Raw genomic sequence first — 18,057 nt, 5'->3', positions numbered from 1 at the left:
ACTTGAAGCTGAGTTCAAGTAGTGCTTAATGTGTTCTTGTTCAAGATGATTGTGCCACCAGAAAATGCTGCATTCCCTCCTCAAGAAGCTATTGTTCAGACCTATTTTTCTGGATAACCAGTGGCTAGTTTTGATTCTTCTTTTCTAAAGAAGATTTGTTGAGAACTTGGTGAGGTTGCAAACTGCAGAAAGCGCTGGATGAAATGGATTGTGTATGAGGGTGAAGGTTCATTCTCCGAGCTTGTGGGCTGGTTTCTGAATGTTTCACTATAAGGCTAGGTCACATCTTCAGCAAAGGTTAGAGGATTATGAATTGTGTACACCCTTTCGGTAGAGGCTATGTTCTAGCATGGGATGGAAAATACACGGGTCACTCTTGTACTTGATTTTGGTGGGGCCATGATATTCCTTTTTGTATTCAGGGGCTTCTTGTATTCACATGGCCCTGTGTGCTCTACATAAGACTGCCTTTGAAGATGATTCAGCTAGTCCACTGAGTTATGCACACATTCATTTTTGTAATATTACAGGAGTTGCATTGGTTGATGATTAGCTTTGGGTACAATTCAAACTGCTGATTATCATTTTTAAAGGCCTACGTGGCCTAATATCTCTGAGAGCACCTCAGAGATGAGTTGAAGCTGTTTATCTAGTGAGAATGTTTGCTGAGGGTCCCAGCACTGAAGGAATGTCTGAACTGCTGTATTCCTATGGAGTTTTTGAGCCTGAAGAGTGGTCCTTCAGAGGAGCATTTGGGGATAACATGAAAAGACACAGTACCCCTGAGATGCTCTGAGCTAGATGTTGTTACATCTTACATCTTACATCTCATTTCTTACTGCTATAATTCTGCTCTTTCTCTCTGTCTCTCTGTGTATGTTTGTATGTGTACAGAGTCATTTAGAGTCTTTGAATTGGAATAGCATATAAATCAGGGTAATATAATGCAATCTGCTGGCTCCAGTTATGATTTAACTACTCTTAGGTAAGTCAAATAGCAGGAGGGGGACACAGAATGAAGAGAAAGGAAGATAGCTCAGGGGAGGTTGCAGATATTTAGCTCAGAAATATATGAAGTATCTTCATTCTATATAGGAAGCCAGAAGGGAGTGTGGGAAAGAAGGCAGGAATGTTTGAAATCAACACAGCAGAAAGTTTTGGTAGTAGGAAGACTACTTGTGATAAGAAAAAGGCACTGGAGAGAAGGCAGATTTTGTGCAAAGAACTGCTGAGCATTAGTTGATAGCTTGGCCAATATGGAGCATGAGAAGCTGGAAGTTTTGTTTATGAAGGAATCCTCAGTGCTTTTGATGGGGTGAATGATGGACTGGAGGGTCAAGTGGAGGAGAAGCTGAAAGAAGAAGTGTGAAGACTAGTAAGAAGGATTCTGATAGGAGAGGTATTACCCAAGATTTTATGTCAAGGCAATTATAATGAGCTTATTTGTCAAGGGAGCAGTTACAGTTGGATTATTTAAACATGTATTGGCCTTTAAAAATATTCTGTACCTCTAAGGAGGCTGTTCATTCAATAGCCCAATGTGGTTTAAAGTTGTTTCTGTGACTCTTCATTGCTTGTTTGCTGTTTCTTAATAATGTAAATAAAACTCTACCATCCCATGCCTGAAGGTGGGATTTTTTTCTTACTCAATAACTTTAAAATGCAGAGAAATTGCTTTTATTGGGCTAAAGTTTCTGCCAGCTAAGGCTACCTACCCTCTTTCATGATAATTTGTTCCATTCTATTTCCCCCTCATTTGCTCCTGAAGCTATCTGTACTTCATAGCCAATGAATGTAACTTTTTCTTACTCATTAATAAATGAATGAAGGCACTTTGTGAATATTTGTGCTACATAAGCAACATTCCTTCCTTCCCTCCCTCTTTCTCTCCCTCCCTCCCTCCCTCCCTCCCTCCCTCCCTCCCTCCCTCCCTCCTTTCTTTCTTTCTTTCTTTCTTTCTTTCTTTCTTCATGTGATGATGTTATCAGAAATAATTGTCTCTTTTAAAACTTGGAAAACTTGGAATGAAATTGCCAGGAGAAATTTATTTATTGATGCTGCCTATCATAAAACTTTTCTCTTATTTTTTTTCTAGTCTTTCAGGATGTTCATGTGATGATATTTATTGGGTTTGGTTTTCTGATGACATTCCTGAAAAAATATGGTTTCAGCAGTGTTGGCATCAACTTGCTCATTGCTGCCTTGGGCCTTCAGTGGGGCATCCTCTTACAAGGATTTTGGCACATGGAATCAAATCATGTCTATAATATCATTGAAAGGTAAGGAGAATACCCTGGGAAGCACAAGTGACTTGAATATTAAGATTGGTTACCAAGAGTTCCCTACAAGTGAATTTCTACTAGAATTTCCAGAAGTGTTGTGCTAAAGATAGCACTGTGGTGTAAACCATAGTGAGCTAGTGACGGTGAATGCTATAAGAGTGGCAAGTACTGTTTCCCCCAGAAAATAAGACCTATCCTGAAAAAAAGCCCTAGCTTGATTTTTATATGTGTGCCTAATATAAAACCTATCCCCAAAATAAGGCCTAGTTAAGACCCTGCCCACTCCATCCCACCGTCTGGTTGTACGAGGTGGGATGAGGCACATGTGTAAAAAGCAAGCTATGGAGGGGGTGAGGGGTGGAGCTGCTCCACGTGCCCCGCACATGCTTAACTCAGGGCCCCCACAGCTAGGCCTCCCACTCCCCGACACCTGCCTTGCTTTGCAGCGGTGGCACCAACACCAGCAGCTTCATCCAGCAGGAGCCTGCATGGCTGCTGGCCCACTTCTTCTGGTTGCTGGTGGCCATTTGAAAGTGGCATCCTGCCGTGAGCAGCAGCTCTGTCTCAATGTGCCAAGTGGTGCCCTGCTGTGAGCGGAGGTACCAACGTGACGCACCATGTGGTATCCTTCTGCAAGCAGTGGCACTGGTGCAAAGGCGGGCGGTGGCATGACGGGTCTGGGCATGGAAGGCCTGGCTGCAGTGGTCCTGAGGTAAGCAGGTAAGACATCCCCTGAAAATAAGACCTAATGCCTCTTTTGGAGGAAAAAAAATATAAGACTGGGTTTTATTTTCAAGGAAACACAGTATATTTGCCTTAAAAAACAGTGTGTCCCATACCAACTTTTTCAGATGTTCAGACCTTCTAAAATGTTTAGTCTCATTTCCTCCATCTGTGATAAAACCTGTGATACCTCAAGAAATCTAGGAACCCTAGTTAAGGAATACATTATCTAAAGCAGTGGTTCTCAACCTTTTTAATGCCGTGACCCCCAACCGGTCGTAAGTCGAGGACTACTCAACTGGTGCAGCACCGTTTGCAGAATGGGACTTTTGGCGGGCTCAGCAGGGCAGAGACAGCCTGGACAATTCCTATTGGCTTTGAAAGCCAACAGAATTAGACTCTATTCAAGAGAGTCTATTCTATTGGCTTTCAAAAACCAATAGAATAAAAGGGAGTAGCATAGCTAAGGAAAAGGGGAAAAAATGGCAGACTGCGTTGTTTGGCGACCCCCGTGAAATGGTCGTTCGACCCCAAATGGGGTCCCGACCCACAGGTTGAGAACCACTGATCTAAAGAAACATTCCTTCTACTTCTTGGCTTTTAGCAAGGTAGGAACCTCTGACTCCACAGACATTACAGAATTATATCTTTTAAGAGTCATAGCAAGGGTTACTACAAGTTATACTTCTATAATATCAGGAAGGCCTTAAAATTCACCACCCCTAATTAAAATTTTAAGCAAGTAAACAAACAAACAAACAAACAAATAAATAAAAAAAATAAAAACAACACTAGTTTTTTGTAGCACATTTTAAGTCTTTCATTGGTTTGGCTATGGTACAATTGTTTCATTGGACTTTATTTTTTTAGAAATTTCAGTGGTGAATGAAACTGTATTATAAAAGCTAGAATACATATATCCTGACTATGCCCTTGGGCAGAGAATTTCTATTGGCAATTTAGCAGCTGACACCTTATTGATTGCAGCTTATCTTTCCTCCTCCTTGAGCCATTGCCCACCCTTCCCTAGGTCCACAATTTCAACCTGTCACTTTTGTGGGATGGACAAATCGTTCTGTTCAGATCTGTAATCTGTGAAAAATGAATATTGCAAATCTCCCCTCCTGTACTTTTACTTTCCAGAAAACTAGTGAGAGTCCCTTCTGAAATGCTTCCCATGCCACTTTTGTTTCTGTGGGCTAAGACAACTCTTCCATGACGGTTGTCTAGTCTGCAGCTTTTTTTCCCTATCTCTCCAGGTCATTCCCATGAACCAGTACAAAGTCAGGGAAGCGGTTCAGTGATAAGGGTGGCTTTTGCGTCCCATAATGTTTTGGAAAGAACTAAAATGGTTTTCCTGCATTTCACATAAGCCTTCACAATAACGTTAAAAAGTAAATAGGTCTTCCAGCATTGGTTCATATATTAATTCTTGATAATGGTTTGAATAATTTTGTGCAATATGGTAAAAAGGAAATCAAATTTTTAAAAAGTATAAAATATATGAAAGAGTATGTTTCTTCAATCAGCAGTTAAAATTAATTTCACTTGGTGGCATCTATTATGTATTTTAACCCGATTGTCAGAACTTTCAGAAATGTTGGTCCTTTTTTATTTTTGCAGTCCAAATCTATCGCTGCTGAAAGGAGTGTAAATGGTATCTTTCCTCAAGGAAGTGCTATGTTCATTGAACTACAACAATGTCTTCAATGGTTTTGCTAAAAGAAAAGCAAATCTGTTGCTACGAAAAAATATTATCTGAAACTGAACATTCAGGGTGCAGTTCCCTCTAGCTAGTAACTTCATTGTTATGACTATACATACATTAGAAATGGACACTGATATACACCAATTTCTTATCTTTGACTATTTTGTGTACTTTTTAAAAGCAAGATATTACTTTCTAAATTTAGAAATACAGTGTTGTGATCATCAATGTACTACTGATATTATAACATCAGGTAAGAAAAAACTTGCCTAATTTTCTAAATTAATAACAGACAACCCTTTCTGCATGTCTAGATAAGGCAGTTTACACAAAACTTTTGAAGTTAATTGTTGGAAGGTGGTGCACACTATGCAGTATTCTGAAATAAATTTCAAGTGAATAAAAAGAGTTGCAGACATTTCAGGGCCCCACTTTTTTTTTTTAAAAAGACAATGAAATAGAGAAAATTCTGCAACAGATTATTTGCAATAATTAAAAAACTGTTTCAATAAGTTATTAGAGTCCTGCCATTACTTATTAAGGAAATGTACGGCATTTTTAAAATCTTTATTCACTGCTTTTCTTTCAAAATGTTCAGGAGCAGACTAGACACAATAACAGATTTTTCTTCTGGTGTTCCCCCTAACCTTTTACCATAATATCATTTGCAGTACAGTATTAGCACTTAGACTCATACACTGCTTCATAGCATTTTAGCCTTCTCTAAGCGGTTTACAGAGTCAATATTGCCCCCAACAATCTGGGTCCTCATTTTACTAACCTCAGAAGGATGGAAGGCTGAGTCAACCTTGAGCTGGTTGGGATTGAACCCCTGGCAGTGGGCAGAGTCAACCTGCATTCTAACCACTTTGCCACCATGATGTAAATTCTAAGGCAAAGAAGCATTTTATAAGAGAAATGCAGAGAGAGAATAAAAAAAGAAAAAAGGCAGTTTTATATTTCTTACAATAACTTGTTTGGCATCCAAACTCTCTTATGGTCAAATTACTCAGTATTTGTTAAGAAGGTATTATTTACACATCTTCTTATGGCCTGGCTTTAATACACCCATCAGATAATGAATAGGAGCAAGAGTGCTCATCCTAAGAATAAGATCGTATGTGCCTTACCCAGCAATGATACTGAATCAACAACTGTTTTTAACCTAGATTCAGACCAGGAACCTCCATCATCTAGTTCTTGAGAAAACTGGCATCTAAGGCCAGCATCAGAAAATAAAGCGGTATAGAGCCAGCTAGAGCCAGCAAGGCACAACTTAAGAGTATCCTGCTAATTGAAGTCACAGCATATATGTAGGATGCAACCTGGGTTTGGAAAAGTAACTAGGACAATACTATCCCATCAGGGTTTTATTGATTCCCTGTCTTAGAATACACAACTTCAAAACTTTGCTGAAAGTTGACTTCATCATTAAGTTTTAGCTCCTCTTTTCTTTCTCTCTACCTCTGTTTGAGTTTGCTTGTATGTCAATCAATATATTCAACCAATGAATAGCAAAGATATGAAATTTATCACTTCGAGAAAATACTAATGGATTTATGATGACTTTAATACAAATAAAAGCAGTAATTCATGAAGCCTTCAAATGAAGAACTTGAATAAATAACATTTATTTTGCATCTCTAGGTGTTTTGTTAATAGTCACTATCTGAATACATACTGTATATAACCCATATGTTTTTATTTTCTCTCATTAAATCAAAAGTATGATAAATGCAGACTTCAGCACAGCAGCTGTCCTGATCTCATTTGGAGCTGTCCTGGGGAAAACAAGTCCAGTTCAGATGCTGATTTTAACAATGTTTGAAATTTCTATATTTGTATGCAATGAACATCTTGTGGTGAATGTGCTAAAGGTAGGAATTTTCTGACTTCTATTTTATTATGACCTACATGTCATTTTGAAGCAGTAGGTGTGAATTTAAATGGACTCCAGAAGATGGTAGAGGACAGGAAGACCTGGAGGAACATTGTCCATGGGGTCGCGACGGGTCGGACACGACTTCGCAATTAACAACAACAACACATGTCATTTTATAAGATGATTCTGTCTTCTATAGATCACTTTGTATTTTTGGTATGTCGGGCTTTAAGACCTTCTCTGACAGTGACTACCTTCTTGTCTGCCATGCTTTGGAAGGACATTTTGATTTGAGTGCTGCATTATATTTCCATGAAAAGGAAATACTCAGTTCTGAGAAATTGTGTGGGGTTTTTGATTTTTTCCCTATGAGAAAACAAATCAGCTTTAGTGAAAAACAAATTCCACTGGGCGAAAATTAGTCAGGAAGATGAAAATTAAAAGTCCAATTGATCTATTCCACTCTGGATTAGGGATCATAGACAGTTTTTTTATATCCCGATCTATTTCCATATCATAATGGAATGCATTAAAATGAATCAAACAATTCTGCAGACTAAATTAAAGAAACAGATACCTTCTTTAGAAATCTGCCCTCTCCATGCCAAGAGTTTCCAGCAAGAGAAGGCATTTCCACCAAATCCAAGGAATGGATGACTCTAGAACTTGCTAAGCAATTTCTAATCAATTTTCCTTCAGGAACATATTTTTTCTCAAGTTCTTTTAGTGGTGAATAAATTGAATTGCTTTAATGCGATAAACCCAATCAAATATTTCAAACATTTCAGTTTAATTTCAATTAATCTCCTTCTGTTTTTTTTTTCCTATTCAATCATGTCTGATTCTTGGAGACTGCTTGGACAACTCCCTGTTGTTTTCTTGGCAAGGTTTTTCAGAAGTGGTTTGCCATTGCCTCCTTCCTAGAGCTGAGAGAAAGTGATTGGCCCAAGATCACCCAGCTAACTTTGTGCCCAAGTTGGGCCTAGAACTCATGGTCCCCCCCCCCATTTCTAACCTGGTGCCTTGACTACTATGCAAAATTGGCTCTTCCAAGTCTGATATTTTCTGGCTAATTTATGTTTATTCAAAATAGAAATAAAGGTCAGAGCTTAAATTATAACAATTAGCTTTAACAGTTTTTTAAACAGACTTGAACACTGGTCTATCTATCAAAATGAAATTCAGTGGTGAGAAAAGTAAGGTTTTACACTTAGGCAAGAAAAACCAAATGCATAGGTACAGATTAGATGGAATCTGACTCAATAGCAGAAACTGCAAGAGGGATCTTGGAGTCCTAGTGGACAATCTCTTAAAATCCAAGTAGAAACCAGCATGGTTGCACAAAGATCACTGATAAACTGAAGCACAAAAAGAATAAGTACAAAAAATGGAAAGAGAGACACATAACTAAGGCAGAATATCAGCAGATAGCTAGAATTTGCAAAGAAGAAGTCAAGAAAGCAAAGGCTCAGAATGAATAAAGACTTGCAACAAATGTCAGAGATAATAAAAAAGTTTCTTTCAATGTATAAATAAAAAGAAAAAAAGTCAAGGGAACAGTTGTCCGTTAAAGAGAGAAGATGGCAAGGAAGTAATGGGCAGTAGAGAGAAAGCTGTTTAACTCATTCTTTGCTTCATTCTTCATGCAAAAAGAAATTATAACCCAATCTACCAAAAATATAACTGTAAAAGACAGACTAGAAATAAAAATTAAAATAAGCAAGAAAATGGTAAGAGAACATCTGTCTGATCTTGATGCGTATAAATCACTGGGACCTGATGGATTACATCCCATAGTTCTGAAAGAGCTGGCAACTGTCATCACAGAACCATTGTATCGTATCTTTAAAAAATCCTGGAGCACCAGGGAACTATCAGAGGATTGGAAAAGAGCTGATGTGGTTCCCATCTTCAAAAAAGATGGGGGAAAAACTAGACCCAGGAAACTACAGACCAATCAACCTAACATCAATATCCAAGAAGAACTTGGAAAATGTAATCAAAAACAAATAAAGTTATAACTAGAAGTCAGCCCAGGTTTGTTAAAAACAGATCATGCCAAACCAACCTTATTTAGTTCTTTGACAAAGTGACTATATTAATAGACCAGCAAAATGTTATGAACATAGTATATGTAGACGTCAGTAAGGCATTCAACAAAGTAGACCACAATCTACTTCTTGGTAAACTAGAAAAAAGTGTGATAGATAGCATTACCACCTGATGGATTTGTAACTGGCTGATAAATTGTATTCAACAAGTAGTCCTTAATGGTACTACATGTACACGGAGGGAAGTAAGCAGTGGGATACCACAAGGTTCCGTTTTAGGCCCAGTACTTTTTAATATCTTCATAAATGATTTAGATGTGGGAATAGAAGGGAAACTTATCAAATTTGCAGATGATAATAAACTGGCAGGAATAGCCAACATCCTAGATCAGGCATATCAAACTGCCAGCCCATGGGCCAGCTGCGTCATGTCAAAACCGCACCCACTCCATTGCCAGCAATGGGAAAAAAGTCACAATACATCACGCGACATCATGTGACTCGCGAGTTTGATATGCCTGCCCTAGATGATAGGCTCAAGATCCAGATGGATCTCGACAGACTTGAACACTGGGCCCTATTTAACAAAATGAAATTCAATGGTGAGAAAAATAAAGTCTTACACTTGGGCAAGAAAAACCAAAAGTACATGTACAGAGTAAGTGAAACCTGGCTTAACAGCAGTAACTGAGAGAGGGATCTTGGAGTCTTAGTAGACAATCAGCTAAATATGAGACAACAGTATGTGGCAGCAGCCAAAAAAGCCAATGCAATTCTAACTTGCATTAACAGAGGGATTGAATCAAGATATTAGTAATGCTCTATAAAGACTTAGTAAGGTCACACCTAGAATACTACACCCAGGCAAGAAAAGCCACAGTATACGTACAGATTAAGTGAAACCTGGCTTAACAGCAGTAACTGTAAGAGAGATTGTGGAGTCGTGGTGGACGATCATTTAAATATGAGCGAGCAGTGTGCAGCAGTTGCCAAAAAAGCTAATGCAATCCTTGGTTGCGTAATCATAGGCTTAGACTCAAAATCACATGAAGTATTAATACCACTTTATAAAACCTTAGTAAGACCACACCTGGAATACTGCATCCAGTTTTGAGACTCTAGAAAGAATGCAGAGAAGAGCAACAAAGATGATTAGGGGCCAGGAGGGTAAAACATAATGAAGAATGGTTGCAGGAATTGGGTAGTGAAAAGAAGGACTAGGGGTGACATAATAGTAATGTTACAATATTTGAGGGGCTGATACAACAAGGAGGGGTTCAACCTATTTTCCAAACACCAGAAGGCAATCAAGAAACAATGGATGGAAATTAATCAAGGAAAGAAGCAACCTAAAGCTAAGGAGAAATTTCTTGACAGTGAGAACAATTGACCAATGGAACGGCTTGCCTTCAAAAGCCATGGATGCTCCATCACTGGAGGTTTTAAGAAGAGATTGGACAGCCATTTGTCCAGAATGTTACAGGGTCTCTCTTCTGCTAGAAGACCTTCAAGGTCTTTTCCGACTCTGTTATTCTGTTAATTTAAGGCAGTCCAGTAATTTCAGTGACCTGAAGATGGCACCAGTGCTCTATCATTAACATATTTAACTTGCCAAGACTGATAAAGAAAAAAATATATCCCAATTTAACTTACTAAAGAAGGACATTGTAAACTGTACAGATATCTTCTAATGTCCAGAATCAGCTTCTTAGCATTAAGCATAGGAAGACAAAAGAAAGCAAATTCTACACACCTTTTTACATAATTGCTTTGGTACAGTGACACCACTGCTTCAGACACTGACACACAGAAGCAAAGACATATCTATTTATTAAAATCCATATATGCATATATCCAGAGTCATTGACTGACTTGGGCGGCTATAGAAATGGAATAAATAAATACATAAATATGTGCTAGTGTGCACTGACTTATTTATTTCAATTAAAACATGCTGTTTGTTGTTTGTTTGGAAGGCTATGGTGGAATGGTGATTCACTCTAGTTAAGTGCTGAAGCTCATGCTAATATTTTGCAGGCCAGTGATACTGGGGCATCCATGACTATTCATGCTTTTGGAGCTTATTTTGGGTTGGCTGTAGCCAGAATCCTCTACCGGCCTGGTCTGAAAAATGGACATCCTAAAGAAGGTTCTGTTTACCATTCAGATCTATTTGCTATGATTGGTGAGTAAGCACTTCATTATTTGGTAAATTCCATGGCACTGTTTTTAACTAATTAACTAACTTGTTTTTAATAACATTTCTAATGTAATCATCTTGACATAATTGACAAATCACTAAATAAAGATGACTGTAATACAAACAATCAAATGTCAATCAAATGTCAAAAGCAGAATGTACAGCCCTTTGTGCTGAAATGTTGGCAGAATGAAGTGAAGAGGGAAGGAAAACCTCACATCCCTCCATAGGCCTCAGCTGCTATTTTTATGGAGTATTGCCTCATTGCAAGGAGGGTCATTCACTCCATGCATTTGCATGTATAGGTTATGTTTTTCTGAACTTTATGTGTTTTCTTCTAGTCAGGTTCTTCATTCTTCCCGTCAGCACTTAATAAGTGACCTCAAAGTAACTTTGACTCAGATTCATTATCGCCTGGATGTTGTGTTAAAGATTGAAAACATGACATATAATGAAAGCAGCAAAATTTCCCCCCAAAGCTGTAAAAGTGAAATATTATACAGACTGTTTATAATTACAGCAGGAACTCAAAGCTGATTTTCCTCTCCATCTATATTTGACCAATTTCAAGTGATATAGGTAGTCCTCAGCTTATGACTGAGACCCCATTTGAAGTGATAACGGTATCACCAGGGAGCTATTTATAAGCCAGATTCAAAGTTCCAATGCTTCCCCCTGCAATCACATGATTGAACTTCAGGTGTTCAGCAACCAAGCTATATTTATGGCCAGTGCTTTTTTTCTAAAAAAAAAAAAAAAAAGGTGCCAGAACTCACACATGTCATACAACCTGCCTTGCCTCCTTACAAGGTTCCATGCAAAAAAGGTGCCAGAACTCCATTCTGGGCGTTCTATGAGGAAAAAAAGCCCTGTTTATGGCCATTTGCAGCATCCTGCTGTCACATAACTGTGTTTTGCAATGGTTTTGCTAAAAACTGGCATTTACTTCCATTTTTTGGCAAAATTGCAACCATAGTGAACCATTGGGTTGCTTAACTGTGGCATTTGTTTTATGACCATGGCATTGGTCATAAAATGATTGTCACAAAAGAGGTCATAAAATTGGATTGCTCACACAACCAAGCTGTTTACAACTATCACAACTCACAATCATGATGGGCAGCTCTATTACATAAATTGAGGACTCCCTTTATATGAACCTGTCAAATTTGGTGTGGTGGATAGGGGCCAGACTAAAAGCCTGGAGTCTATGAGTTTTTGTCCTGTCTTAAGCACAAAGCTAGCTGATTGTGACTTTGGGCCAATTCTTGCCAGGAAGCAGGCAAAGGAAACAACTTCCAAAATTTTGTGATGAAAACTGGCACTAAGCCAGGCAGTTGCCAGAAGTCAAGACTGACACATTTCCTTTTCCAGGTACTCTTTTTCTTTGGCTCTTTTGGCCCAGTTTTAACTCGGCCATTGCAAAATCAGCAGAGGACCAACAGAGGGCAATCATGAACACATACTTCTCTTTAGCAGCATGCGCTGTCACCACATTTGCTTTCTCTATTTTGGTTGAACATCGAGGCAAACTGGACATGGTAAGCATTGTCTTGAACTCTAGTCTACTTGAACTAACCAATGTGCTTTACAGCAGTATAATAGAGTTTCTCAAAAGATTATTACATCTTATTAATCCAAGCCAGGCTGTTCCATGAATTTTAAAAAAGCACATAAGAACATATGTCTTCTACAAAAGTACTGTGTGGCACACTAGGCTCAAAAAGTAATTAGCTATATATTAAAGATTTGCTAATGTGTTGATAGAGATCTGGGCACTTTGAAAATCATTTGGAGGAAGTGCCTCAGATCCTGCATAAGCAGAGCATCTCTCTCCTGGACAGCCTGAAAAGAAATTCAGAGCTGGCTTGACTTTACTGCAACCATCACTCTTAGTAAAAGAACCTTTTGCTTTAACCAAATGAAGTCAAGGGTTTTTCTTTCCTAAGGGATCGTATTGGAGCAGGTCTGACAGTAGTGCTCCTGTACCTCAATAACAAGGATCATAAAAGTGGCTACCTTACAATTACATACATTTGATTGATTGATTGATTCTGTACCATCAAGGCACGGTTGATTGATTCTTAGCGACCATACAGATATTACAGGAATAAGAATATTTGATGTGTGATATCACACAGATACCACAGGCATAGAAATAGCCAAATCCCAATAAGCACTGGTTCCAAATCAACAGGATTGTTATCACAATGGTATCACTTGGATAATGAGATTTCCCAATAGGGAAAGTAGAGTTCTTGTTGATTCCACCGTTGTTTAGCAAGCATTTCTTGCCATAGAGAACGAGAAACAATGAATAGGGTGAAATTGTTTCCTTACCCAACAATTAAAAGTACCGTGACCCTATTTTTCATTATTTTAATTCTGTGTATATTTAACATATATGAACTCCCAAGTTTCATTTATAAGAGTTAAATCAGAAAACAAATTATATAAACTTGGTGAACCACTGCCAAGAAGAGAGCATGTGTTCATAGATTTTAAATTAATGGCTGGTCATATATCTTGTATAGATCAGCTCCAGGTTGCTTCTTTAATAAATGAAACCTGATCAGTAGAAACACAGATTTTTGGTTCTGGAAATCTGTGGATTGGTCTGGTTCTTATAAGGCAGTGTTCTTATGTATCTTATTTCAAGGGTTATGCGTGGAGGCCATCATGAGCTGCTGCACAATTCCTATGGTATACTCACATCATTTAAAGCAAATTGATATCCTGTGCTTCAATTGAAAATCCTTTCCCTTGGCATTAGAGATCTCCTCTCCCTTTTCATATTTTATATCTCCTACAGGTACACATTCAAAATGCCACCTTGGCAGGCGGTGTTGCTGTGGGTTCATGTGCTGACCTGAACATCTTGCCCGTTGGGGCTTTGTTAATTGGTAGCACAGCAGGAATCATCTCGGTTATTGGGTATAAGTACTTATCTGTGAGTATTTTTTGTAAAGAAAAGTAATTCTAATACAGCTTCCCCAGCTTAGCAATCTCCATATTCTATTCTTCCAATATTCTAAGCCGTCTTCATTAGAATTCTGGGAGCTGTAATCTACTACTAGGACACTTGTTAGGGAAGGCTTAGCTAATAGATACCATCATAGATATTTGCACATGGCTGCATAATAGTTGCACATAGGTATTAAGGAATCTCTTCTGCAATTGCCTTTCTCTCTCCTCCAAGTTCCCAGGGTCTGCCAGATTTCCATCATAGGAAGCAAGCTGTATCAGGGACAGAGACCCCCACACAGAGAAGGGCTACTTTCAAGACACACTTGATAGATGGCTTCTTCTGCAAGCATTTTCTGCACCTTTGGGTGGGATAGGCAAAAACTATATGGATAGGCTATCTTAAAAGTACTCAGTCCCTGAGTTACATTGGTATTATAGGGAATAATCTGCAGCTTGCATTTGCATTCAGAAATATACTAGTAACCAGTGCAACTAGTATCTTTGAATTGTAGATATATATGATATTATACTATGTTCTTTCAATCAGAAAGAAGCCTGTGGGAAACCCTGATTCATGTCTGTTTAAGTGAGACTGAGTGTTGGGTTCTGAGTCTCTTCTATCATTCCAGTGAAAGCCAGAATACTTGCATCCCATCTCATCTGTTTGTAGGACAACAGACTCAAATCAGTGTTTAAAGAAACTTCATTGCAATATACATGTATTTTATAAAGCATGGTAGTTTTCTCTAGAATGGAAAGTGAAAAAGAAAACAAGGAAGCTTTATTTTATTTTTAAAGGAATTGCAGAATAACCTTTTGTTCTCTCCTAGCCAATGCTAGCCAAGTTGAAAATTCAAGACACCTGCGGCGTCCATAATCTGCATGGTTTACCTGGGCTATTGGGAGGCATTGCAAGTATCATTGCAGCTGCTGTGCAAGTTAACAGCAAGTAAGTTTTCTTCACTGTATTTTACTGTCATTTAATTGACCAGACAGATTTATAGACTGTCTTTGAGAGATAAACTCTCACCAAGTACTATAGATTGCAAAAATATTTCATTTTGCAATAGGATCTTAAACAGTTTTTCTCTGCTGGTAAAACAATTCTTATAACAAGATAGATAGTGATGCCTTGGCAAAACCAAATGAAGACCAAGACTGAAAGTAATCAATCTCCCCAACAGCAAAAGAATAAATAAGTTTGATTAGTAATCTGTTTAGGGTCAGTCAGAGTAGTGGCATTTGACCATAGATCAAGCCCTAGGCCAGTGTTAGCAACTTTAAGCTGAGTGCACTTCAACTCCCAGAATTCCCTAACTATAATAGCTGGCTGGGGAATTCCTGAAGTTGAGGTCCACTCATCTTAAAGTTGCTAAGCATTGCCATAATACAGAATTCTGGGAGTTGAAGTCCACATGCCTTAAAATTGTCAAGGTTGAGAAACACTGCCATAATATCAGCACAGCAGTGTCTGTCTCTCCTTTAGGCAGGAAGAGAACTGCAACTATATGAGGTCCTGAGGAATAAAAAAATAATAGGAAGAGAAAAATTGAGAAGAAAAAGAAACTCACTTGTGGTTTGTGTTCCTTTCCCATTCATCAGCCTTGTTCATCCAGTATGTTCTTAGCTGAGTATAAAACATTTGAACAGGTTGCTTTGCAAAACACAATGGCAAAGCACATACTGCAAAGTGTTAAAGGAAATGCACCTTCAAAGTCTCTCCCACTTGCACAGTTGTTTATTGCTGGGCTCGGTAGAAATGGGTTTTGTGTGCACAAATACATTTTGGCAACCAGACATAGTTGTCAAAGAAGTCCGCATGAGGCTTCCAGATGACAAAAAGTTGGTTTGTTCTCTTTACAGTATATCTGTTGGGATGCAAGCTGCTGCTCTAGGCTGCTCCATTGCAATTGCTCTGGTAGGAGGAGCATTTACAGGTCAGTAAAATAAAGACATCTCCAAGAAATGGTGAACTTCCTGCAGATCACAACTTCTGTGGAAGGGATGGATGGATAAAAATGCAGCTTTATAGCATCTTAAAAAAACTGAATAAGAATTTGCAAAACTGTTCCTTAGATGTTTACTTAATGAAAAAACATACTGTTACAACTAGTGTGTAATTTCTTTTCTTTTCTTTTTTTTTAGAAAAAAACTGCTTTGGCAGTGGAGCATCATTTGCAGGAATAAAATATAGTTGCTCCTCTGTTTTAAGTATTCTATGCAATCTTTATGTCTCTTATTATAGAAAATGTTCTCACTGATAACCCACAATATGTTTCCTCCTCACGATACAGGATTAATTCTCAGCTTGCCTTTCCTGGGACAGCCACCTGATCAGAACTGCTATGATGACTCCGTATATTGGGATGTAAGACACATTTCAAACAATAGAGAAGAACTGGTTACTCTGTCTGGGCTACAGAAAATCTGGATGAGTTAATTTTGTTTAAATGCTTTTACTATCATGTCATGTTCATCCAGATTTTGGCAGCACAGGTGTGGTACTATAGATCTTCTTTAATGCTGTTCTTTCTCCCTCTTTCTTTTTCTCTCTGTTCCAGGATATGTTTTTCCCCAATCTCAGAGTCCTCTTATTATTTTCATTACTATTCTGTTCCACTCGTGCATTTCATAGTTGTTCTAACTATGTTTCCCTCTCTTTCCCATTGTCTTCTTTTTTCTGTTTTCTTTCAGAAACCCATTTGGCAATATACTTTTTCCATTTCTTACAGAACTATATTTCAAGCATGCACATCATCTTATTTATATACATACGCAGGCTTGAATAAATAAACATGCTGGCTTCCCTACAGCTACAATCTCTCATTTTTATATTTCAAATGTAGCATGAAGGTGGTGGTAGGGGTTAAATTTTCTTCTCTGTGGCATGTCAGGTCCTGTTTTCCCCCTTCTGTTACTACTACTACTCTTTCAGAAACATCGTATGAATCATATGAAGAGCAGGAAAGGTAGACTTGTTGTCTTTCAGGATTCTTGCTCTCATGGTTTTTTTTGTATTCCCTCATTCCTGATCTTGCTGAATTCAGCAACAAAGACACATGTGGCTTGATGAAGGCTTCTGGATCTCTCTTTCTCTCTCTCTCATCTTCCACCTCCCACCTATCATCTATCATCTATTAATCTATGTGGTTGTATAGCATAAAACTCTGCTCTAGAAATTGCCCAGGGGTAAAACAGACTTCTGTTACCAGTAGTATAATATTATCAGGTTTTGGGATGAGGTAAACTTTTGGCCTATGTTTTAATAAATATTTTAGAAATTGGGCTGTGTTTTTATACAGAGAAAACAGCTTAATTACACCGCTTGGAGGCTTAACATAACTATCTGCAGTTTAAATTGGAATATGTGTGTTTTAAATCACAACTTTTCAACAATGGGAGACCAAAGGAGATATGAACATGCAAAGAGGATCGGAGTTGTATAGTGTAATGGTTGTTTATCTCTTCTTGAGATGTTTTCCAAAATGGTTTAAGTTAAATTTTATTTCTGATGCCAACAATGTTCCTCTGGATGGATATAAAAGGGGATAAAGAATGGAAAAGCATTTATTTCATCAACTTGACAAATGATCAAACTATGTAGATCAGAAATGTGAGAGATAATTCTTTGTTATCATGAGTAATGGTGCAACAATGGCTACTTTGATATACTGACATATTAAACCAACAACCTGGTATAAAAAGAGGTACAGTCCTACTGGGACATTTCCTCAGCAAATTCCCATTCAGTTAATTTGGGTTTATAAGGTAGAACAATGCCAGTTCCCAATAGATTATGTCTAGAGATTTAGTAATCCTGAGAGAGAGCGAGAGAGAGAGAGCGAGAGAGAGAGAGAGTGAGAGAGAGAGAGAGAGAGAGAGAGAGAGAGAGAGAGAGAGAGAGAGAGAGAGAGAGAGAGAGAGAGAGAGAGAGAGAGAGACTGAAAAGCCTCAGTTAAATTCAATTGGGTTAAAATTGAGTCAGATAGTTAAAAATCCCCTACTTGAATAAATCTCTGTATGCTATTCCTTCTAGATTCCCATTGAAGAAGGAGCACCTCTGGAAAGCAATACAGATTATGAAGAGGATCCCAACAAACTCACTGTAGAAGCATAGAAAGAATTATATATCTGTATTTTTTCCATATGATGTTTTCAATATCTGATAAAATATCTATTACGTATGTTGTTTTTTCTTTCTATTTTTATTATCTTGCTGAAAAATAAAGCCAGAACAAACCCTT

At 38.1% G+C, this 18,057-nt stretch overlaps 1 protein-coding gene across 2 annotated transcripts in view; it reads left to right on the top strand.

Annotated features, from left to right (window-relative positions):
• Positions 1-18,057, top strand: part of RHAG (Rh associated glycoprotein) — a 22,028-nt gene extending 3,971 nt beyond the window's left edge. For both annotated transcript variants that reach the window (XM_039326315.1, XM_039326316.1), the window contains 9 exons: positions 2,096-2,279; positions 6,440-6,590; positions 10,684-10,831; positions 12,221-12,387; positions 13,659-13,796; positions 14,644-14,762; positions 15,677-15,750; positions 16,108-16,181; positions 17,850-18,057. In XM_039326315.1, coding sequence (XP_039182249.1) covers positions 2,096-2,279; positions 6,440-6,590; positions 10,684-10,831; positions 12,221-12,387; positions 13,659-13,796; positions 14,644-14,762; positions 15,677-15,750; positions 16,108-16,181; positions 17,850-17,930 — 1,136 coding nt within the window. In that variant the 3' untranslated portion in view covers positions 17,931-18,057. The remainder of the gene's footprint in view (positions 1-2,095; positions 2,280-6,439; positions 6,591-10,683; positions 10,832-12,220; positions 12,388-13,658; positions 13,797-14,643; positions 14,763-15,676; positions 15,751-16,107; positions 16,182-17,849) is intronic.

The sequence above is a fragment of the Crotalus tigris genome, unplaced genomic scaffold (genome assembly GCF_016545835.1).
Source record: "Crotalus tigris isolate CLP2741 ecotype Arizona unplaced genomic scaffold, ASM1654583v1 scf7180000024340.7048381, whole genome shotgun sequence".
Taxonomy (NCBI): domain Eukaryota; kingdom Metazoa; phylum Chordata; class Lepidosauria; order Squamata; family Viperidae; genus Crotalus; species Crotalus tigris.
Note: the sequence above shows the minus strand (reverse complement) of the source record. Positions and strands in the feature narration are given on the sequence as shown.